The sequence below is a fragment of the Silurus aristotelis genome (genome assembly GCF_946808225.1).
Source record: "Silurus aristotelis genome assembly, chromosome: 12".
In the NCBI taxonomy this organism is placed as follows: Eukaryota; Metazoa; Chordata; class Actinopteri; order Siluriformes; family Siluridae; genus Silurus; species Silurus aristotelis.
Window position 1 is genome coordinate 978,562 of NC_139585.1, and position 24,557 is coordinate 1,003,118.

The 24,557-nt window shown below is 38.6% G+C and overlaps 1 protein-coding gene across 7 annotated transcripts in view; it reads left to right on the forward strand.

Annotated features, from left to right (window-relative positions):
• The window catches only part of LOC310734943 (calcium-activated potassium channel subunit alpha-1-like), a 123,737-nt gene that overhangs the window by 46,539 nt on the left and 52,641 nt on the right, over positions 1-24,557 (forward strand). For 4 of the 7 annotated variants that reach the window (XM_083557427.1, XM_083557424.1, XM_083557428.1 and 1 more), the window contains exons 8-20: positions 245-415; positions 2,002-2,093; positions 5,983-6,093; positions 6,585-6,690; positions 6,797-6,879; positions 6,993-7,062; positions 13,546-13,701; positions 14,259-14,368; positions 15,165-15,233; positions 15,350-15,436; positions 16,980-17,056; positions 20,552-20,725; positions 22,559-22,591. In XM_083557427.1, the coding sequence (XP_083413553.1) occupies positions 245-415; positions 2,002-2,093; positions 5,983-6,093; positions 6,585-6,690; positions 6,797-6,879; positions 6,993-7,062; positions 13,546-13,701; positions 14,259-14,368; positions 15,165-15,233; positions 15,350-15,436; positions 16,980-17,056; positions 20,552-20,725; positions 22,559-22,591 (1,339 nt within the window). Of the gene's footprint in view, positions 1-244; positions 416-2,001; positions 2,094-2,174; positions 2,267-5,982; positions 6,094-6,584; positions 6,691-6,796; positions 6,880-6,992; positions 7,063-13,545; positions 13,702-14,258; positions 14,369-15,164; positions 15,234-15,349; positions 15,437-16,979; positions 17,057-20,551; positions 20,726-22,558; positions 22,592-24,557 lie in introns of all 7 variants that reach the window. The other 3 variants (XM_083557429.1, XM_083557430.1, XM_083557425.1) reach the window with 2 other exon arrangements.

Consider the following 24,557-nt stretch of genomic DNA (forward strand, 5'->3'; position numbering starts at 1 on the left):
GTTTAGGACGCAGTCTTAAAGATAGGGAAAAGTCTTATTTTTCAGGACGCAGTCTTAATGTTTAGGACAAAGTTTTAGTGTTTATCTTTTTATTCTGTTTGTTCTCAGGACATTTAGTTGTTGTTCATCTTTAGTGGTTTTTTAACCAGTTTGAAGGTCTGTGGTTAATCCCATGTTATATGAACATGTCAGAACATCAGCAGCAGTCAATCTTCACTTTCGATAATCTGTGTTGATATTTCAGGTGGAAAACTCAGGTGATCCGTGGGAAAACTTCCAGAACTTCCAGCAGCTGTCCTACTGGGAGTGTGTGTATTTGCTGATGGTGACAATGTCCACTGTGGGTTATGGAGATGTGTGCGCTAAAACTACACTCGGGCGTCTCTTTATGGTCTTCTTCATCCTCGGTGGATTGGTAAAGCACCTATTGTACTTCTCTCAGAAGAACTCTGAATAATGTCCCTTCAGATCCTGTCCTAATCCAGATGTGTTGTGTGTTTGGTGTTTATGATTTTTTAAAAGAACCCTATAATTCCTCTGTTCTAACTCACATGAACTATAGTCCATGATTTCCTGGACAGAGGGAGATCCTCCTCTTAGTTCCTCACCAAAATGTCTAACTACCTTCATGAAGGGCTGAGGAGAAACATCTCATCTTCACAAGTTTCCCATCCTGCAGGCACTGCTGTAGATTTTGGAAGTTATACACAGTCTTGTTTACAACACATTGTGTCTAAACACAATGTTTAGGACACGCTATTAGAATGTTGGATATGGTCGTAAAGTTCAAGAGACATTTCGAGTTCAGGACACAGTCTTAGTGTAAGTCTTAGTGTAAAAGACACAGGTGTAGTTTTTGGGACACAGTTGTAGTGTAAAAGACACAGGTTTAGTGTTTGGGACACAGTTTTTTGTGTAAAAGACACAGGTTTAGTGTTTAGGACACAGTCTTAGTGTAAAAGACACAGGTTTAGTGTTTAGGACACAGTCTTAGTGTTTAGGACAAACTAATACATTTTCAGACAGAAGCTTGAATGGATGGCGTCTTAGATTTGGGGACACAGTCTTACTGTTGGAGTGTGTGATGCAGATGTTTCTGGTCTCCAGCCTTGCCATGAGCGAGTGTTTGTTGGATTAAACATGGCGTAAAGTCTTCATTCTCTTCTCCTGTTTCAGTTCCACTCTCTCCTCTGAACCCTGAGACCATTCACACTGCAATCATTCAAACACAGAATGTGCCCCTGATGCCCTCACTCAGCCCACGTGTGGGGTCTCTTAACACAATCTAGCTCACACCTCACAGGAGCTAAGCCTCACTCAGCCTGGAGCTGGATAATGTGATTATTACAGGAGGGTCTCTGTGGGATTAGTCTCACCTGAACACTGTTTTACTCCTAAGGATACGGGATTAGGAACATACATCTGACACTCAACATGTCTTAGCTGACTGAAGGCATTTAGGAGATACACTATTGTACCAAAAGTTTGTGGACACCTGATCATTGCTACATGAATATTTTTGAACAGCCCATTCCACATTGAGTCTTTATTTGCTGTTATAATGAGCTCCATTCTTCTAGGAAGATGTTCCACTAGATTTTGTAGAGATTCATTCAGTCACAAGGGAGATCTCCCACTCCATACCATGGGAAGCAGATCTTTATGGAGATGGCTTTGTGCACAGGTGCATTGTCATGCTGGTACAAGTTTGCGTCTCCTAGTTCAAGTGAGGGGCAAATTTAATGGTCCAAAGACGTCTAATAGAATTGTATGTAACTTTGTGTAACGGTTCTGGAAGAACCACATTTGGGTTGAAAAGTCGGGTGTCCCAATACTTTCGGCATTTGGTGTAGATGGTCCATTCCATGTTTTTTCAACTTTCCCTGTTATATCTGTAAACTAATTTTGTCCCACTTCCTGTGAAAGAAAACTTCCTTCTCTGATTCCTTTAACGTTCATCTGTTCTTCAGTCTCTTCCTCTGTCTCCTGTCCTCTCCTCAGGCCATGTTTGCCAGCTACGTCCCTGAAATCATAGAATTAATAGGAAACCGTAAGAAATATGGCGGTTCCTATAGTGCAGTAAATGGGAGAAAGTAAGTACGGTGTGTTTGTGTGTCGGCCGATTCCCGCCTGCATGCCCCCTTTTCTTTTGATTTTTTGTCTCGTGCATGTAGGCCATGTTCGCTCGCTACGTGCCAGAAATCGCTGCTCTCATCCTAAATCGCCAGAAATACGCCGGGACGTATAACTCGACCCGAGGCCGAAAGTAAGTCACACTAACCACAGCTCACCGCTCATACTGAGACACCACTGAGAGACGAAGCTGCAATCAATCAGCAGCACACCACACAGTCTTAGTGTTTAGGACACAGTCTAAATGTTCAGGACAGTCTTAGTGTTCAGGACACAGTCTTAGAGATCAGGACATAGTCTTAGTGTTTAGGACACAATCTTAGACTTGAGGACAGAGTCTTAGAATACAGGACACAGTGTTAGTATTCAGCATACAGTCTTAGAGATCAGGACACAGTCTTAAATTTCATGACACAGTCTTAAAATTTACGACACAGTCTTTGAGTTTAGGACACAGTTCTAGTGTTTAGGACTCGATCTAAGTGTTTAGGACACATTCTTAGAATTCAGGTCACAGTTTTGGTGTTTTGGACACAGGTTTAGACAAAATCTTAGGGCTTAGGACACTGTTTTAAAGTTTAGGATGCAAAGAGCAGGACACTGATTGTAGGACACAGTTCTAGCATTTTGGACACAGTTTTAGAGTTTAGGAAAGATCAGAAAGTCTAAGCAAGTCTACTCTTAGACAGGATGTTCATGTCTCATGAATTTTGAGGTTATGATTTGGGTTTAAAACTTTGGGATTGGGGAGAATGGTGCATACCTCATTAGCACCCCTGGTGTCCCGTTTGCTGTTACTGCTGTCACACTTACATTTATTTCAGAGGAACCTGAAGCTTGTGTGTTTGTGGCTTTTAGTGTTGTTTACATGCAGTGTTGAATCGTCTGTCTGTCCGTGTCTTATCAGTTCACACTAGTAGGGGATGAGTTTCTTATTGCGCTTGTAGTTTGTTGCTCGTAGACATGCAGCAGCCTCTTCTGTTGTCTTTTGTGGGTGTGGCTTGTACTGCATTTTAAATCATTGTTTTTACCTACAACTCACTACAATATTAATTCACATTGTTGATGTGAATCTTATGTGAATCTCATAGTTTACAGAACATGCTTACAGTTTACAAAACACTCTTACAGTTTACAGAACATGCTTACATTTTACAAAACACTCTTATAGTTTACAGAACATGCTTACAGTTTACAAAACACTCCTAGTTTAGAGAACATGCTTACAGTTTACATAACACTCTTATAGTTTACAGAACTCTCTTATAGTTTACAGAACTCTCTTTACAGTTTACAGAACTTTCTTTACAGTTTACATAACACTCTTATAGTTTACAGAACTCTCTTATAGTTTACATAACTCTCTTATAGTTTACAGAACTCTCTTATAGTTTACAGAACTCTCTTTACAGTTTACAGAACACTCTTACAGTTTACAGAACACTCTTATAGTTTACAGAACACTCATAGTTTACAGAACACTCATAGTTTACAGAACACTCATAGTTTACAGAACACTCTTATAGTTTACAGAACACTCATAGTTTACAGAACACTCTTATAGTTTACAGAACACTCATAGTTTACAGAACACTCATAGTTTACAGAACACTCTTATAGTTTACAGAACACTCATAGTTTACAGAACACTCATAGTTTACAGAACACTCTTATAGTTTACAGAACACTCATAGTTTACAGAACACTCTCATAGTTTACAGAACACTCTCATAGTTTACAGAACACTCTTATAGTTTACAGAACACTCATAGTTTACAGAACACTCTTATAGTTTACAGAACACTCATAGTTTACAGAACACTCATAGTTTACAGAACACTCTTATAGTTTACAGAACACTCATAGTTTACAGAACACTCTTATAGTTTACAGAACACTCTTATAGTTTACAGAACACTCATAGTTTACAGAACACTCTTACAGTTTACAGAACACTCATAGTTTACAGAACACTCTTATAGTTTACAGAACACTCTTATAGTTTACAGAACACTCATAGTTTACAGAACACTCTTACAGTTTACAGAACACTCATAGTTTACAGAACTCTCTTACAGTTTACAGAACATGCCTACAGTTTACAGAACACTCATAGTTTACAGAACACTCTTATAGTTTACAGAACATGCTTACAGTTTACAAAACACTCATAGTTTACAGAACACTCTTATAGTTTACAGAACTCTCTTATAGTTTACAGAACTCTCTTATAGTTTACAGAACACTCATAGTTTACAGAACTCTTTACAGTTTACAGAACACTCTTATAGTTTACAGAACTCTCTTATAGTTTACAGAACACTCATAGTTTACAGAACTCTCTTTACAGTTTACAGAACACTCTTATAGTTTACAGAACTCTCTTATAGTTTACAGAACATGCTTACAGTTTACAAAACACTCATAGTTTACAGAACACTCTTATAGTTTACAGAACTCTCTTATAGTTTACAGAACTCTCTTATAGTTTACAGAACACTCATAGTTTACAGAACTCTTTACAGTTTACAGAACACTCTTATAGTTTACAGAACTCTCTTATAGTTTACAGAACATGCTTACAGTTTACAGAACACTCATAGTTTACAGAACTCTTTTACAGTATAGAGAACATGCTTACAGTTTACAGAACACTCTTTTCGTTTACAGAACACTTTTATAGTTTACAGAACATGCTTATCAGCCAGACAGTCAGACAGTGTTTTTTTGTATCTTAATGTAAACAAAGGGTTTAGTTTTTATAGACTAATAATGCACTTGTTATTGAAAAGCTCATAGCAGGAGTTTTCTGTAGTTTGAGGACTGTTTAGGAATTTGGGTAGTGTTTGGGAGTGTTCTAAAGTGCTTACTAGTGTTTTATTTGTGGTTATTAGTGTTTTTAGGTGTTCGATCGTGTTCAGTTGTGTTTAGTATTTTTCAGGAGGTGACCTGTACAGGTGTTCAGTAGTGTTTGTTAGTGTTTATGTGTTTGGAAATGATTAGGAATTATGATAGGTGTTTACTAGTGTTCAGAAGTTATGATAGATGTTTGGTAGTGTTCAGGGGTGTTTGTTAGTACCCAAGAGTTTTTACAGGTGGTTGGTTGTGTTCAGGAGTTTTTACTTGTGTTTGGTAGTGTTTTGGTAGTGTTAATATGTGTTTGGTAGTGTCTAGGTGTGTTTATTGGTGTTTGTTTAGGAGAGTTTATAGTTGTTTGGTGTTGTTTTAGGGATGTTTGTTAGTGTGCAGAAGTGTTTAATAGTGTCCAGGAGGGTTTCTAGGTGTTTGGCAGTGTTACGGACTGTTTGGTAGTTTTAAAGGATGTTTGGCAGTGTTCAGGAGTGTTTGGTAGTGTTCAGGAGTGTTTATATGTGTTTGATAGTGTTTAGCGATGTTTGGTAGTGTTTAGTGATGTCTGGCAGTGTTTAGGAGTGTTTGGTAGTGTTCAGGGATGCTTGGCAGTGTTCAGGAGTGTTTGGCAGTGTTCAGCGATGTTTGGCAGTGTTCAAGAGTGTTTGGTAGTATTTAGCAGTGTTCAGCGATGTTTGGCAGTGTTCAGGAGTGTTTGGCAGTGTTCAGGAGTGTTTAGTAGTGTTCAGCGATGTTTGGCAGCGTTCAGGAGTGTTTGCCAGTGTTCAGGAGTGTTTGGTAGTGTTCAGGACTGTGTTTGGAAGTGTTCAGGGATGTTTTGCAGTTTTAAGGAGTGTTTGGTAGTGTTAAGGGATATTTGCCAGTGTTCAGGAGTGTTTGTAGGTGTTTGGTAGAGTTCAGAAGTGTTTGCTAGTGTTCAATAGAGTTCAAGAATGTTTTTTTGTTTTCCTGATCACAGTTGTGTGTTTGATTACACAGGCATATAGTGGTGTGTGGTCACATCAACCTGGAAAGTGTTTCCAATTTCCTCAAAGACTTCCTTCACAAGGACAGGGACGATGTCAATGTAGAAATAGTTTTTCTCCATAAGTAAGTGCACCCTGTTTTAAAACGAGTGAACATTGTGTGTGTGTGTGTGTGTGTGTATGTGTGTGTGTGTGTGTGTGTGTGTGTGTGTGTGTGTGTGTGTGTGTGTGTGTAAATGTGTGTTGGGGGGGATTAATATCAATTTTATATCACAGTGTTACTGTATATTATAAAATATTAAATAGTTTTGAAAAGCCAGTTTCTTGATATAAATGTTTATTTATGTGTCATTATAATAAACTAATGCCATTCCATCATCCAAATGACCATTTTTAAATGTTTATTTGAAATTAATGTCAAGTTCATCTTAAAATATAGATTTGTATTATATTGCAGATTATTTATGATATTATTTATTTATATTTATTCACAATTATGTTAATTAAGTAGATTCACAAAACCATAATGAAGTATAAGATTTATACATTCTAGATGTTCACAAATCCAGTCTTTAGGTTGAAATCAGTCTGATATATGATGTGTGTTTCTTGCAGTATTTCCCCTAATCTTGAGTTGGAAGCCTTATTTAAGCGCCACTTCACTCAGGTAGAGTTCTACCAGGGCTCGGTCCTGAACCCACACGACCTGGCCCGGGTCAAGGTGCGCAGTCACTGACACACTGCTTTACTTCACACTTTATATCTGTGTATGGGATTATGAAGGCATTAACAGTACATGGTGTGTATTTTCTGGGTTTGCTAAATAGATTGAATCAGCAGACGCATGTTTAATATTAGCCAATAAATACTGCGCAGACCCAGACGCAGAGGACGCGTCCAACATCATGAGGTGAGACGCAGTGATGGAACTCACTTGAGCATCGGTTTAACAGGAGCTCTTAATTCTCATGTGTTTTCACAAAGCAGTTAAGTGACTTGGTTGTGTTTATTTGTTTCCGACAGAGTGATCTCTATTAAAAACTACCATCCAAAGATCCGCATCATCACACAGATGCTACAGTACCACAATAAGGTGAGAAAGGGCATGGTGATGCACTACAGAGCCTGGAGTAGGAATAAAATACTACACAAACAAGCCACACATATAACTAATATAGTGTATAATGCAATCATTAAAATGAATTTTAGTATAGTTTAAGTATAGCTGTAGTATAGTTGCAGTATAGTTGAAGTATAGCTGTAGTATAGCTGTAGTATAGCTGTAGTATAGTTAAAGTATAGCTGTAGTATAGTTGACACATAGCTGTAGTATAGTTGTAGTATAGTTGCAGTATAGTTGTAGTATAGCTGTAGTATAGCTGTAGTATAGGTGTAGTATAGTTTAAGTATAGCTGTAGTATAGCTGTAGTATAGTTGACACATAGCTGTAGTATAGTTGTAGTATAGTTGCAGTATAGTTGTAGTATAGCTGTAGTATAGCTGTAGTATAGGTGTAGTATAGTTTAAGTATAGCTGTAGTATAGTTGAAGTATAGCTGTAGTATAGCTGTAGTATAGCTGTAGTATAGTTGAAGTATAGCTGTAGTATAGCTGTAGTATAGTTGAAGTATATCTGTAGTATAGCTGTAGTATAGTTGTAGTATATTTGAAGTATAGCTGTAGTATAGCTGTAGTATAGCTGTAGTATAGTTTAAGTATAGCTGTAGTATAGCTGTAGTATAGCTGTAGTATAGTTGAAGTATAGCTGTAGTATAGTTGCAGTATAGTTGAAGTATAGCTGTAGTATAGCTGTAGTATAGCTGTAGTATAGTTGAAGTATAGCTGTAGTATAGCTGTAGTATAGTTGAAGTATAGCTGTAGTATAGCTGTAGTATAGTTGTAGTATATTTGAAGTATAGCTGTAGTATAGCTGTAGTATAGCTGTAGTATAGTTTAAGTATAGCTGTAGTATAGCTGTAGTATAGCTGTAGTATAGTTGAAGTATAGCTGTAGTATAGCTGTAGTATAGTTAAAGTATAGCTGTAGTATAGTTTAAGTATAGCTGTAGTATAGCTGTAGTATAGTTGCAGTATAGCTGTAGTATAGTTTAAGTATAGCTGTAGTATAGTTGCAATATAGTTGTAGTATAGTTTAAGTATAGCTGTAGTATAGCTGTAGTAAAGTTGCAGTATAGTTGAAGTATAGCTGTAGAATAGCTGTAGTATAGCTGTAGTATAGTTGAAGTATAGCTGTAGTATAGTTGACACATAGCTGTAGTATAGTTGTAGTATAGTTGCAGTATAGCTGTAGTATAGTTGTAGTATAGCTGTAGTATGGATCAAGTATAGCTGTAGTATAGCTGAAGTATAGTTTAAGTATAGCTGTAGTATAGTTTAAGTATAGCTGTAGTATAGCTGTAGTATAGTCGACACATAGCTGTAGTACAGCTGTAGTATAGTTGACACGTAGATGTAGTATAGTTATAGTATAGTTTAAATATAGCTGTAGTATAGTTGCAGTATAGCTATAGTATAGTTGAAGTATAGCTGTAGTATAGTTGACACATAGCTGTAGTATAGTTGTAGTATAGTTGCAGTATAGCTGTAGTATAGTTTAAGTATAGCTGTAGTATAGCTGTAGTATAGTTGACACATAGCTGTAGTATAGTTGCAGTATAGCTGTAGTATAGTTTAAGTATAGCTGTAGTATAGCTGTAGTATAGTTGCAGTATAGTTAAAGTATAGCTGTAGTATAGTTGAAGTATAGCTGTAGTATAGTTGACACATAGCTGTATTATAGTTGTAGTATAGTTGCAGTATAGCTGTTGTATAGTTGAAGTATAGCTGTAGTATAGCTGAAGTATAGTTTAAGTATAGCTGTAGTATAGTTGCAGTATAGTTGAAGTATAGCTGTAGTATAGCTGTAGTATAGTTGAAGTATAGCTGTAGTATAGCTGTAGTATAGCTGTCGTATAGTTGCAGTATAGCTGTCGTATAGTTGCAGTATAGCTGTAGTATAGCTGTAGTATAGTTGCAATATAGTTGAAGTATAGCTGTAGTATAGCTGTAGTATAGCTGTAGTATAGTTAAAGTATAGCTGTAGTATAGCTGTAGTATAGCTGTAGTATAGCTGTCGTATAGTTGCAGTATAGCTGTCGTATAGTTGCAGTATAGTTGTAGTATAGTTGAAGTATAGTTGAAGTATAGCTGTAGTATAGTTGCAGTATAGTTGAAGTATAGCTGTAGTATAGCTGTAGTATAGCTGTAGTATAGTTGAAGTATAGCTGTAGTATAGCTGTAGTATAGCTGTAGTATAGCTGTCGTATAGTTGCAGTATAGCTGTCGTATAGTTGCAGTATAGCTGTAGTATAGCTGTAGTATAGTTGCAGTATAGTTGAAGTATAGTTGCAGTATAGCTGTAGTATAGTTGTAGTATAGTTGTAGTATAGTTGAAGTATAGCTGTAGTATAGTTGCAGTATAGTTGAAGTATAGCTGTAGTATAGCTGTAGTATAGTTGAAGTATAGCTGTAGTATAGCTGTAGTATAGCTGTAGTATAGCTGTCGTATAGTTGCAGTATAGCTGTCGTATAGTTGCAGTATAGCTGTAGTATAGCTGTAGTATAGTTGCAGTATAGTTGAAGTATAGCTGTAGTATAGCTGTAGTATAGCTGTAGTATAGTTGAAGTATAGCTGTAGTATAGTTGTAGTATAGTTGAAGTATAGCTGTAGTATAGCTGTAGTATAGCTGTAGTATAGTTGAAGTATAGCTGTAGTATAGCTGTAGTATAGTTGAAGTATAGCTGTAGTATAGCTGTAGTATAGTTAAAGTATAGCTTAAGTATAGCTGTAGTATAGCTGTAGTATAGTTGTAGTATACTTTAAGTATAGCTGTAGTATAGCTGTAGTACAGTTGCAGTATAGTTGAAGTATAGCTGTAGTATAGCTGTAGTATAGTTGACACATAGCTGTAGTATAGTTGTAGTATAGTTGCAGTATAGCTGTAGTATAGTTGCAGTATAGCTGTAGTATAGTTTAAGTATAGCTGTAGTATAGTTGCAATATAGTTGTAGTATAGTTTAAGTATAGTTGTAGTAAAGCTGTAGTAAAGTTGCAGTATAGTTGAAGTATAGCTGTAGAATAGCTGTAGTATAGCTGTAGTATAGTTGAAGTATAGCTGTAGTATAGTTGACACATAGCTGTAGTATAGTTGTAGTATAGTTGCAGTATAGCTGTAGTATAGTTGTAGTATAGCTGTAGTATGGATCAAGTATAGCTGTAGTATAGCTGTAGTATAGTTTAAGTATAGCTGTAGTATAGCTGTAGTATAGTTTAAGTATAGCTGTAGTATAGCTGTAGTATAGTCGACACATAGCTGTAGTACAGCTGTAGTATAGTTGACACGTAGATGTAGTATAGTTGAAGTATAGTTTAAGTATAGCTGTAGTATAGTTGCAGTATAGCTATAGTATAGTTGAAGTATAGCTGTAGTATAGTTGACACATAGCTGTAGTATAATTGTAGTATAGTTGCAGTATAGCTGTAGTATAGTTTAAGTATAGCTGTAGTATAGCTGTAGTATAGTTGCAGTATAGTTGAAGTATAGCTGTAGTATAGTTGAAGTATAGCTGTAGTATAGTTGAAGTATAGCTGTAGTATAGTTGACACATAGCTGTATTATAGTTGTAGTATAGTTGCAGTATAGCTGTAGTATAGTTGAAGTATAGCTGTAGTATAGCTGTAGTATAGTTTAAGTATAGCTGTAGTATAGCTGTAGTATAGCTGTCGTATAGTTGCAGTATAGCTGTCGTATAGTTGCAGTATAGCTGTAGTATAGGTGTAGTATAGTTGCAGTATAGTTGAAGTATAGCTGTAGTATAGCTATAGTATAGTTGAAGTATAGCTGTAGTATAGTTGTAGTATAGTTAAAGTATAGCTGTAGTATAGCTGTAGTATAGCTGTAGTATAGCTGTAGTATAGTTGAAGTATAGCTGTAGTATAGCTGTAGTATAGTTGAAGTATAGCTGTAGTATAGCTGTAGTATAGTTAAAGTATAGCTGTAGTATAGTTTAAATATAGCTGTAGTATAGCTGTAGTATAGTTGCAGTATAGCTGTAGTATAGTTTAAGTATAGCTGTAGTATAGCTGTAGTATAGTTGTAGTATACTTTAAGTATAGCTGTAGTATAGCTGTAGTATAGTTGAAGTATAGCTGTAGTATAGCTGTAGTATAGTTAAAGTATAGCTGTAGTATAGTTTAAATATAGCTGTAGTATAGCTGTAGTATAGTTGCAGTATAGCTGTAGTATAGTTTAAGTATAGCTGTAGTATAGCTGTAGTATAGTTGTAGTATACTTTAAGTATAGCTGTAGTATAGCTGTAGTATAGTTCAAGTATAGCTGTAGTATAGCTGTAGTATAGTTGCAGTATAGCTGTAGTATAGTTTAAGTATAGCTGTAGTATAGCTGTAGAATAATTGCAGTATAGTTGAAGTATAGCTGTAGTATAGTTGCAGTATAGTTGTAGTATAGCTGTAGTATAGTTGTAGTATAGTTGTAGTATAGCTGTAGTATAGCTGTAGTATAGTTCAAGTATAGCTGTAGTATAGCTGTAGTATAGTTGCAGTATAGCTGTAGTATAGTTTAAGTATAGCTGTAGTATAGCTGTAGAATAATTGCAGTATAGTTGAAGTATAGCTGTAGTATAGCTGTAGTATAGTTGAAGTATAGCTGTAGTATAGTTTAAGTATAGCTGTAGTATAGCTGTAGTATAGTTGAAGTATAGCTGTAGTATAGCTGTAGTATAGTTGAAGTATAGCTGTAGTATAGTTGTAGTATAGTTGAAGTATAGCTGTAGTATAGCTGTAGTATAGTTGAAGTATAGCTGTAGTATAGTTGAAGTATAGCTGTAGTATAGCTGTAGTATAGTTAAAGTATAGCTGTAGTATAGCTGTTGTATAGTTGAAGTATAGCTGTAGTAAAGCTGTAGTATAGCTGTATTATAGTTGTAGTATCGTTGAAGTATAGCTGTAGTATAGTTGTAGTATAGCTGTAGTATAGCTGTAGTATAGTTGTAGTATAGCTGTAGTATAGCTGTAGTATAGCTGTAGTATAGTTGTAGTATAGCTGTAGTATAGCTGTAGTATAGCTGTAGTATAGATCAAGTAAAGCTGTAGTATAGCTGTAGTATAGCTGTAGTATAGATCAAGTAAAGCTGTAGTATAGCTGTAGTATAGTTCAAGTATAGCTGTAGTATAGCTGTAGTATAGTTGCAGTATAGCTGTAGTATAGTTTAAGTATAGCTGTAGTATAGCTGTAGAATAATTGCAGTATAGTTGAAGTATAGCTGTAGTATACCTGTAGTATAGTTGAAGTATAGCTGTAGTATAGTTGCAGTATAGTTGTAGTATAGCTGTAGTATAGTTGTAGTATAGTTGTAGTATAGCTGTAGTATAGCTGTAGTATAGTTCAAGTATAGCTGTAGTATAGCTGTAGTATAGTTGCAGTATAGCTGTAGTATAGTTTAAGTATAGCTGTAGTATAGCTGTAGAATAATTGCAGTATAGTTGAAGTATAGCTGTAGTATAGCTGTAGTATAGTTGAAGTATAGCTGTAGTATAGTTGCAGTATAGTTGTAGTATAGCTGTAGTATAGTTGTAGTATAGTTGAAGTATAGCTGTAGTATAGTTTAAGTATAGCTGTAGTATAGCTGTAGTATAGCTGTAGTATAGCTGTAGTATAGTTGAAGTATAGCTGTAGTATAGTTGCAGTATAGTTGAAGTATAGCTGTAGTATAGTTGTAGTATAGTTGAAGTATAGCTGTAGTATAGTTTAAGTATAGCTGTAGTATAGCTGTAGTATAGCTGTAGTATAGTTGAAGTATAGCTGTAGTATAGCTGTAGTATAGTTAAAGTATAGCTGTAGTATAGTTGTAGTATAGCTGTAGTATAGCTGAAGTATAGCTGTAGTATAGCTGTAGTATAGCTGTAGTATAGCTGTAGTATAGTTGTAGTATCGTTGAAGTATAGCTGTAGTATAGTTGTAGTATAGCTGTAGTATAGTTGTAGTATAGTTGAAGTATAGCTGTAGTATAGCTGTAGTATAGCTGTAGTATAGCTGTAGTATAGCTGTAGTATAGTTGAAGTATAGCTGTAGTATAGCTGTAGTATAGTTGTAGTATAGCTGTAGTATAGCTGTAGTATAGCTGTAGTATAGTTGTAGTATCGTTGAAGTATAGCTGTAGTATAGTTGTAGTATAGCTGTAGTATAGTTGTAGTATAGTTGTAGTATAGCTGTAGTATAGCTGTAGTATAGTTGTAGTATAGTTGAAGTATAGCTGTAGTATAGTTGTAGTATAGTTGTAGTATAGTTGAAGTATAGCTGTAGTATAGCTGTAGTATAGTTGTAGTATAGCTGTAGTATAGCTGTAGTATAGTTGTAGTATAGTTGAAGTATAGCTGTAGTATAGTTGTAGTATAGTTGTAGTATAGTTGAAGTATAGCTGTAGTATAGCTGTAGTATAGTAATGTTGAAGTATAATTGCAGTACACTTCACATCTGATAGTGTGTTTTGGGGTTGCAGGCTCACCTGTTGAACATCCCGAGCTGGAACTGGAAGGAAGGTGATGATGCGATTTGTCTGGCCGAACTGAAGCTGGGTTTTATTGCTCAGAGCTGCTTAGCGCAAGGGCTTTCCACCATGCTAGCAAATCTCTTCTCCATGAGGTCCTTCATCAAGGTATCAACACACATTACACCCAGATTTCATTTCATAACCAATCCATCAGTCTTCAGTAGCAGAACAGCAGCAGGATCTTTACATTGCAGCTAAAACTCGAACAATTACAGGCTGCTATTAAATTAAATAACGACACATTTATGTTTATATAAAATGTTGTGAAATGTCGGTTCTAACCTCCATGATAGCAGCTGTACACAGCAGTTCCTTTACCACACAAAATACCTTTTTTTCTTTATACAACATTTAGTTTTTATCTGTTTGTATTTACTTGTTTGTATTGTCTGTAAAGCGATTCCTGTTGTGACATTAAAGCAGCTTTTTATCGTCCGCTGTTCCAGAAAACGTTACATTTACAGCTTTTTCCCTTTGACTGAAATAAAGTGCTGACACTGCAGATTTCCTCCGTTCATGTTCTATAAGTACTACAAATATTCACTGAGTAATGATCAAAGATGACCTTCAGAACAAGGGCGTTACTATGAACCTGCACTACAGTCAGAGCTGTTGTTACTGAGATCTCATCACACGTGTATGTCTTGCCCTGATGCCCTCAGATTGAAGAGGACACGTGGCAGAAGTATTACCTGGAAGGAGTAGCTAATGAAATGTACACGGAGTACCTGTCCAGTGCCTTTGTGGGATTAACCTTCCCTATGGTGTGTGAGTAAGTATTATCGTCTTCTTCTTCTTCTTCTTCTTATTATTATTATTTTATTTTACATTATTGTCGTATTTTTCTGCTTTATTTGTCTTTCAAGAAGCACATGAACAATATTACCTGGTCTGCGTACTTTCATCTGCGGAACATAAGTCGTCTTTGTCTGTTCCTCACATTCAGTTCCTCAGCTCTTCTTGTCCATGCTGTAGTTACCTCACGCATTGATTACTGTAACTCTCTCCTGTTTGGGTTTCCTCACAAACTCCTTCATAAACTTCAATTGGCCCAGAACTCAGATAGAAGCTCCTCCATTAAGCAGATCTCTCCTGTTCTTCATCATCTACACTGGCTTCCTGTCTAATATCGAATAATGTACAAGATTCTGCTTCTCACTTTTAAAGATCTTCATGATCCTGCACCCTCATACCTCTCCGACTCGCTTCATATTACATCCCAAAGCATCCTCTCAGATCTTCTCCATCTGTTCCCTTTGTTCTGCCTTCTGTTCATTTAGTAACTATGGGGTTGAGGGCATTTAGCTGGGCTGCTCCTCATCTTTGAAATTCTCCTCCACGATCTCTATGAGCGAGCGACTGTCTGACTCACGCCCTAAAAACTCATCTGTTCAGCTTTTCTGATTAATCTGAACAGTTAAACTGCTGCGTGTCGTCTTGTATTTAATTGTATTTTTTTACGTTTTTGAGTGTTTAGAAAAGCGAAAGTGAAATAAAATGTATTGTTATTGTTATTATTATTATTATTTGTGCACTTTCTCTACATGGTTAATGATTTTTGTTTGCAGGTTGTGTTATGTGAAGCTGAAGCTCCTCCTGATTGCGATCGAATATAAATCTGATCAGAGAGAGAGCAGGTCAGGGCTCAGGCTAACATTTCTGGAATATGTATATATTTACAGAGAGAGTAATTTCTTCTTTATTTATATGGTGTGTGTGTGTGTGTGTGTGTGTGTGTGTGTGTGTGTTGCAGCACTCTTATTAACCCAGGCAATCATGTAAAGATGCAGGAAGGAACACTGGGTTTCTTTATCGCCAGCGATGCCAAAGAAGTAAAGAGGTATTCAATCACATCTTCTGAGCTCCACGTGATTTACATTTAGATTTTTGTTTGTGTTTAATAGATAATAAAGTGTAGTAGCATGGAACAGTCAAACCCTGTCATTAGTGTTACACAAGTCAGGTCACTCTTAGTGCCGGTCTCAAGCCCGGATAAATGGGAAGGTTGTGTTCTGAAGGAGGAGGTTCATGGATGTGGTGAGGGAAGACATGCAGGTAGTTGGGGTGAAAGAGGCAGATATAGAGGACAGGGGGGTATGGAGACGGATGATCCACTGTGGCACCTCCTAATGGCAGCAGCCGAAAGAAGAAGAACACTGGACATAACATCGCTCCACACTCTAACCGATTGAAACGTATTGTTTTAGACAAGCTCCGCCCACATCTGCATATCGCTCACGTAGCTTCTGGATAGCGTTGAAGTCAGTATCATATCTAAGGCCTGAGCACTGATGAGGGTCATTTCAGAATGGACTGTTCACACCAACTAACAAAGCTGTTTTTTTTTTTTACGTTTAAAAGTGGATGAGGATCAGTTTTCAGTCCGACTCTCGTGTTCAGAATCAAATTCAAATTGTAATTTTTCATCTCTGAAACATTGCAAGAGTGAAACAGGTTGCAGAAAAACAGTATAAACAAGTATTGATTTTTTTCACTCATTGACTACTGGGATGTTTTGTTGGGGTTTTAAAATCTACATTAAATAAATTACAGGATTCTGAGAGCAGGTCTGGTGAGTGCACTGTGTTCCTCCGGTTTCGGAGTCGCCGCTCCGGCTCTCTGTCAGATTCCAGACTGAAATTCCTATACTGACCTTCAAACCCCCTACATGGTGCAGCACCTCATTACTTGTCACAACGTTGAAGTGTCTACACACTTTGGATGTGTGATCAGGCTTTTTCCTCACATGCACCAGAGCTGTGGAATTCTTTCCCCACTGAGATCCTTTGTGCTTTAAATCTGCTCTTAAAACTCACTTTTTCAGGAGTGATTTTGGGTAATTTTTTATTTTTGTGATGTTTATTTTATTGACTTATTTTTATTAGTAGTAATATTTTATTTATAAATTTTTTTCATTTCATTATCTTTTTTATGTTGGAAAGCACTTTGAGATGTAAATTTTAAAGGCAAGATATAAAATAAGGATTATTATTATTATTATTGTTAAACTCTGAAGATGGATCTGAGTGTGGTCACTACGACGATTTAGGATTGAACAGAAAGCTATAAGTTCAAATCTTAAGTGACCACTTCTGGGCCCTTGAGCAAGGCCCCTAACACTCACCTGCTCAGGTGTAAAAATGACATCTTTGGATCAGTGTATTTTGCAAATGCCATAAATGTCCCAGCACTACCAAGCCACCACTGAAAGGCCCTTGAGGGGCCCTTAAGCAAGGCTCTTGAGCAACGCTGTTAAATTTCAATTGTTCAGCTGTATAAGTGTAAAAAGTGCAAGTGGCTCTGGATAAGGGCAGATGTGAAATGTTATAAATGTGAATGTAAATAAAAATGTAAAATTCTTCACCATCTTTCTGTCTCCTCAGAGCTCTTTACTACTGCAAAGCATGTCATGATGACATCACAGACCCTAAAAGGATAAAGAAGTGCGGATGCAAACGATGTAAGTTTCAACAATGTCAGCAGTTTCCAAGTTTCCACACCGTCCACCATATCTACTGTACACTACATTTACACATTTAGATTATAAGGTTCTTTGGTGGTTCCTCTGGTAGTGCTTACATTCTTAAAGAAGATATGGAACCCTTGGTGACTGGGTAGCACTCGCTTGAGTAAAGCTTTCAAGGGTTTTATTAAAGGTACACTAAAATTTGTAGCGAGCCCACAGATCCCCTTATGTCTGAAAGGTTTGCTAAACCACATCACACGTGATGAAAGTCTTCTTGTGATTCTTCTACATGTATGTTGTTGACGTTTTTGACATGTTCCTGCTTTTCTGCTGCCGTGGAAATGACTCTCAATTATGGTTCATGTCTGTTAGTGATGTTTTGTGAGTAAACTTCTAAACTTTTTCTCTCCTGTGAAGGTTCTGGTTTATTTTACTGTGGCTGCATGTAATATTTCACTTCCTACGTTCTCGCTAGACCAGACCTTGTTGCTATCAGAAGGTCTTCCAAATGGTGTTTTATGAATTAGTCGTATTCTTGATGGAGTCTGTAGATCCAGAAGCTGATGAAAGTCATGCATGACCTGCGTGTTTGTGCATGATGCATGAAAACTGTAAAAAAACATTGTGTTACTCTTCAACTGAAAGTCTTCTGAAAGCTGCTACCTGCTCATGGAATGTCAGTGGGTTGATTTGATTTTGTGCTAATTGTCTCGTCCTTCATGTGGGTTTACACCAAAGCTCTGTTCCCTTTACAGGTCTCATGTCCAACATCCTGAACCTACATGCACTTCTGCAGCTATTAGATAAGAAGTATCGTGTATAGTTTAGGCATTCCTAATGGCTTAGTACCGGTTCCCCTAGACATCTAAAGTTCTTTGGAATCCATTGTTAGGTCCTGGTATAGCTCAAAGGTGGTTAGGGCTCAAAAATGTATCTTACTAGGTTCTAGATTTCAAGGCATCTCGTCATATTGTTTTTTGGTTTATCAGTGGTTACAGCTGGTCTCCCTTATAGTTGCTAATCCCAGTACTAGGTTCCTCTATAGTTCCCTTCAATTTCAGGAATAGAAACAATTCTGTTCCTCTCGATAGTTCTCTTCAGTATCTTCAATATTTAATATTGGGTTTCTTGATACTTTTAGAGTTTTTCTGGACCTGGTATTTCGTTTCTCCGGGGTTCTTCAGGATTTTATATTGGGTCTCTTACTATAGCTCTGGAGTTCTCTAGGACTTGTTATTTGGCCTTTGAATGAAAAGCCAGTAGATCAGCTAAACTGTGTTTGGTTCTCATTTACTTTGACCTCAAGCCAATCAGAAGATTCTCCTGTCCATCATAGAAAGAGTCGGAATTAAAGAGAAATGAAGTAGATTCACATTTGCTTCATGCTTTACTGGTGTTCCTCTTCTGGTTTCTTTCCATGATCTCTTTCTTATTGAGGTTGGGTTCTTGCCTGCTTTTCATACTATGATTATGTTGTTGGTCATACACACAGCCGGTGTGTCGTTTGCTTGGGAGAGGAGCATGCTCAGTCGGCTCTCGAGGTAGTCGACTGCTCGCATTGTAGCCGATATGCGCACTCTCCGCTCACTCTGCAAGGAGAGTGCTCTCCCTCGTGGTCCGGGCCCTGCTCTTGCCTCACCTGCAAGGTCTAGCACTCATTCCCTGAGGGAAGCATGCCCTTCGGCAGTTGCACGAGCAGCGCTGCGCTCCACATTTCTTTCTCCGGTGAGGGGAGAGATTATGGAAGCTAGCGAGCCAACGGACTCCTTCCAGCCTGTGCTGTACGAGGAGCTCCTGGTGGTAGTGACGCGGGCTGTGTCCAAGCTCGAGCTAGTTGGCTGAAAAGCGGAAGCAGTGCACACCCAGCAAGTTGGATGAGCACGTCCTGCACCCTGCGTCCCTGCGTCCACGCCGGGGTCTGCCGTTTTTTCCGGGATCTGCACACTGAGGTGTCTAGGTTCTGGGATAGCCCGTATGCGGCCCACCTCTTCACTCCACAAGTCTCGCTGTATAAGTGCAGTCGTCAACAAGTTCCAGGAGGCCAAAAAAGAAGTCTGTGGTGTTTTAGTGGTATCTCCCTCATCGCTCCCAAGGGGCTGCTCAGCAGGCACAGTCCCATCCCCCTCAAGCCCAAGGTGGACCTAAGGGTTGTCTTTTTCTGCAAGCGGGCCGCGGCGTGCAGGCCCTGACAACCATAGGGCCTCGACCTCAGGATGGCAGTGTACATCTTATTACACGGTGCCGTCCCTCCTCAGCGCTGCCAGGAGGTCAGGCTGTTAACCCTGCCACAGGATGTGCTTCACCTCCAGCAGGCAGAGGTGAAGGAAGACACCTGCTGGAGGTGAAGCACATCCTGTGTCAGGCTGTTAACCCTGCCACAGGATGTGCTTCACCTCCAGCAGGTGTCTTCCTTCACCTCCGCCACTCTGGATAGTCTGGATCTCAGTGGGTCCTGTGCGCAGTAGAGAAGGGCTATTCGATTCGGTTCGGTCCTCTCCTCCCCTTTTCAATAGGGTGTGTCCCACTCTGGTGGGGCCCGAGCAGGCTCTGGCCCTGGAACAGGAAGTATGCACTCTCTTAAGGAAGGTGGCCATTGAGGTGGTCTCTTCTTAACTCAGAGTCTAGCTGCTAAATGCTGTACAGTGTCTGCTAAGTGCTGTACAATTTGGTCCATCGTTGGTTCTGCGATTTTTTTTAAGGTGTAACGGGTTTTATGGGATGAATATGAAGTTCCTGAAAGTCTCAACTTTAGGGCTCATCACTGAACCACCCATTCTTTATGGTTTATGAGGTGGTATCAGAAAATTTGGAGACTAATGGTGTAACTGGTGCTGTTCTGACCCACCTGCATTCCCACATCTGCAATTTCAACACGGACAGTGAGTTAAAACACAGAGCAAATCTGAAAATTTTGCCACTGACCAGTCAAATCTGCCACAGAGACGATTGACGTGACGTACGTTTAACATACGGTGAAGCTGAGCCATGAGATGTTTTAAGCGGCATGTGCGCTTCAAAAGCGGAAGAACATCACTGGAAGGAGACAAGAGATCAGGAAGACCTTCAACGAGCTAAACTCCAGAAAATGTTGAAACCATTCAGCAACTCATGCATGATGATTGTCGGAGAACAATCCACATGATCTCACTTCCACACACTACTCACCAGATTTTAAGACTTTCAGGACACGTTCCAGCTGAACTCTGGAAGCACTGCATTGCTGTGCAAGGGGACTATTTTGAAGGTGATAGTGTGGAAATGTAGATAAATAAAGTACTTTCTTGTAAAGAAAGTGAGTCTTCAAACTATTTGATACCACCTCATAATGTCGTGTCCCCTTACTGTGTTATCAGTGTTCATTTCTCAGGTTCTTCAAGATTCAAAGCAGGATATTTAGTTTGTTAGAGCTCAATAAATGATCCTTCTGTAGTTCTAAGTTCCTCATATACCTTTTCTTTTTATTCCCCTTATTCATGTCCATGACTTCAGCCAAGACGGCGGGCAGCGGGCGAATGCGCCTGGCGTGTTGTTTAGGTTGCGGTGAGGCTGAGCGCGGCTGCTCGTGCACGTCTCGCAGCACTCGTAGTAACATGAAGACTCCGTCCTGTACCTTGCCTCTTTCTCCCACCTCTGTTAGCGATAAATCAGCCACTTTACGCTCCTGTAAGTCCTTCCATAGCCGTCTCACCTACACGTGGCTGCATCATGATGATGAGGCTGTGCTGTTCTTACTCGCTGTACTGTTCTTATTCTGTGCTGATCTTACACTCGCTGTACTGTTCTTATTCTGTGCTGTTCTTACTCGCTATGCTGTGCTTACACTCGTCTGCGCACATGGTTAGTGGCGGCTGTGAGCTTTTGGCTGTTTAATTGCATGTTTTTGTGTTTTTATATTAAATCTCTAACTAACCGTCTCCACTTTATTCATTCTGATGTACTGCTGGATTTGAACATGTTTTTATTTTTACATTGCTATAGACAGCAATTCAGTTCCTTAACCCAAGAGCATAATAATCTGTTCACTAACCAGGCTTGATGCTTGTGCTCTTATTCTCACACACTTGGGCCTTTTTTATCAAACAACAAGATCCAAACAAATCCGTGCATCAAAATTCTTCGTGGGAACGTTTACACAACGAAGGCCATTTTCTTGAACCTTTAGTTCTCGGGGAGTGGGAGCTCAGTGGTTAAAGTGCTGGGTTACTGATCGGAAGGTCGGGGGTTCAAGCATCGCAAAGCTGCCACTCTTGGGCCCTTAAGCGAGGCCCTTAACCCTCTGTGCTCCAGGGACGCCGACCCTGTGCTTCCGAGCAAGCTGGGATATGTAAAGAACAAATTTTACTGTTCTGAAACGTATATGTGACAAATAAAGGCTATTCTTTTTCTTTGGGAATTATTTTTTTACACATAAAGGCTATAAATACGAGCCCATTAAGTCTTATTGAATTCACGGTTACGTTTACTTTCTAAAGTTACTCACATTTTCATGAATATTTTGTGAAATGTAATGTCTTTCGAAGCAAACGATTCAAGATCCCAAAAATTTGATTTAATTGGAAAGAAATAATGGCACTCTACAAAATCAATTCTCTGCAATAGCTGAGCTGCATTATTAGGAGATTCTGCATACACCAGATTTAGGAGGCGCTTTCATTATTTAGTCTTTTTCTTGTTTCTTGTAGGATTTTATTGGCAATGTCTAAATAACGGTTTCTACAGAGTCTAAGTCTCCAATAAAAAGAGTTTAGGCTTTAAAAAGTCTTAAATTTGCTGTTCTTGGTCGTAAACAATATTAAACAGCTCTTACTTTTCTGATGTCCATGTAATGCTGCCTCTGATGCTCATTGAAATGCTGTTGCAGGACTTTAGAATGTTTCTGCTTGTTAGTTTCCGTGGTGTTGTAGTTCTTTCTTTCACGAGTCCAGATTATAATTCCCTGTATTACGATTACAAATGAGACCAACATGCAACAGCCAATCAGGTTCATGTTATTAGAGCGAATCTCTCATTGTACCACAAATGTAAATGGATTAAATATATCAGCGATGGAGAAGTGCGAGTTTAGCGACACTTGATTTGAAAAAAAAATTAATTTAGGGCTCTGTTAAGGTCAGTCATGTGTTTTTGATGTTGTGATATCGGTCTTACATTTAAATTTGTAGGCCTTAAAAAGTCTTAAATTTGACGTGGAACTCTGCAGAAACTCAGCTTTGCCCACAACACGTTTGATTTATTTTGTATGTAAAAGTATATGCAGGTACGTTTAAAAGAGCAGGAATATCAGCAGAACATTGTAAATCTGGTAGCAGTTCAGCCATGTAGACATTTACACCCAGATGATAAATGAGGCCTGAGGTTCACACAACATTCAGTTGCTGGCTGTAGCTGTGGATCTGTAGATCTGTAGATCTGAACCTGCTTTAACAACTCACTCACCATTTCAATCCACACTGTCCTTATTCTCATAACATTATCTCTGCCTTCCATTCCTCTCAGCCAAAAGTAACTATAACGGATATATCAAATCAAGTGAGTATAACTTTTCTTCTTTATTTATTAACTGACTTTGTGTGTGTGTGTGTGTGTGTGTGTGTGTGTGTGTGTGTGTGTGTGTGTGTGTGTGTGTGAGAACGATCTCTCACATTAACAAGTCAAAAAGCTTTTATTGTCATTTCAATCATATATATATAACGCAGTACACAGTGACGTGAAACAACGTTCCTCCTGAACCCTGGTGCTCCATACAACAACACAGATCTACACACAGAACACAGAGTTACACACACAACACAGAGCTACATACACAACACAGATCTACACACAGAACACAGAGTTACACACACAACACAGAGCTACATACACAACACAGATCTACACACAGAACACAGAGTTACACACACAACACAGAGCTACATACACAACACAGATCTACACACAGAACACAGAGCTACATACAGAACACAGAGTTACACACACAACACAGAGCTACATACACAACACAGATCTACACACAGAACACAGAGCTACATACAGAACACAGAGTTACACACACAACACAGAGCTACATACACAACACAGATCTACACACAGAACACAGAGTTACACACACAACACAGAGCTACACACACAACACAGAGCTACATACACAACACAGATCTACACACAGAACACAGAGTTACACACACAACACAGAGCTACACACAGAACACAGAGTTACACACACAACACAGAGCTACATACACAACACAGATCTACACACAGAACACAGAGCTACATACAGAACACAGAGTTACACACACAACACAGAGCTACATACACAACACAGATCTACACACAGAACACAGAGTTACACACACAACACAGAGCTACATACACAACACAGATCTACACACAGAACACAGAGCTACATACAGAACACAGAGTTACACACACAACACAGAGCTACATACACAACACAGATCTACACACAGAACACAGAGCTACACACACAACACAGAGCTACACACACAACACAGAGCTACATACACAACACAGATCTACACACAGAACACAGAGTTACACACACAACACAGAGCTACACACACAACACAGAGCTACATACACAACACAGATCTACACACACAACACAGAGTTACACACACAACACAGAGCTACACACACAACACAGAGCTACATACACAACACAGATCTACACACAGAACACAGAGTTACACACACAACACAGAGCTACATACACAACACAGATCTACACACAGAACACAGAGCTACATACAGAACACAGAGTTACACACACAACACAGAGCTACATACACAACACAGATCTACACACAGAACACAGAGTTACACACACAACACAGAGCTACACACACAACACAGAGCTACATACACAACACAGATCTACACACAGAACACAGAGTTACACACACAACACAGAGCTACATACACAACACAGATCTACACACAGAACACAGAGCTACATACAGAACACAGAGCTACATACACAACACAGATCTACACACAGAACACAGAGTTACACACACAACACAGAGCTACATACACAACACAGAGCTACATACAGAACACAGAGTTACACACACAACACAGAGCTACAACAAAGAGCTACACACACAACACAGAGCTACACACACAACACAGAGTTACACACACAACACAGAGCTACAACAAAGAGCTACACACACAACACAGAGTTACACACGCAACACAGAGCTACACACACAACACAGAGCTACTCACACAACACAGAGCTACACACACAACACAGAGATACAACAAAGAGCCACACACACAACACAGAGCTACACACACACAACACAGAGCTACATACAGAACACAGAGCTACACACACAACACAGAGCTTCATACACAACACAGAGCTACATACACAACACAGAGCTACACACACAACACAGAGCTACAACACAGAGCTACATACACAACACAGAGCTACATACACAACACAGAGCTACACACACAA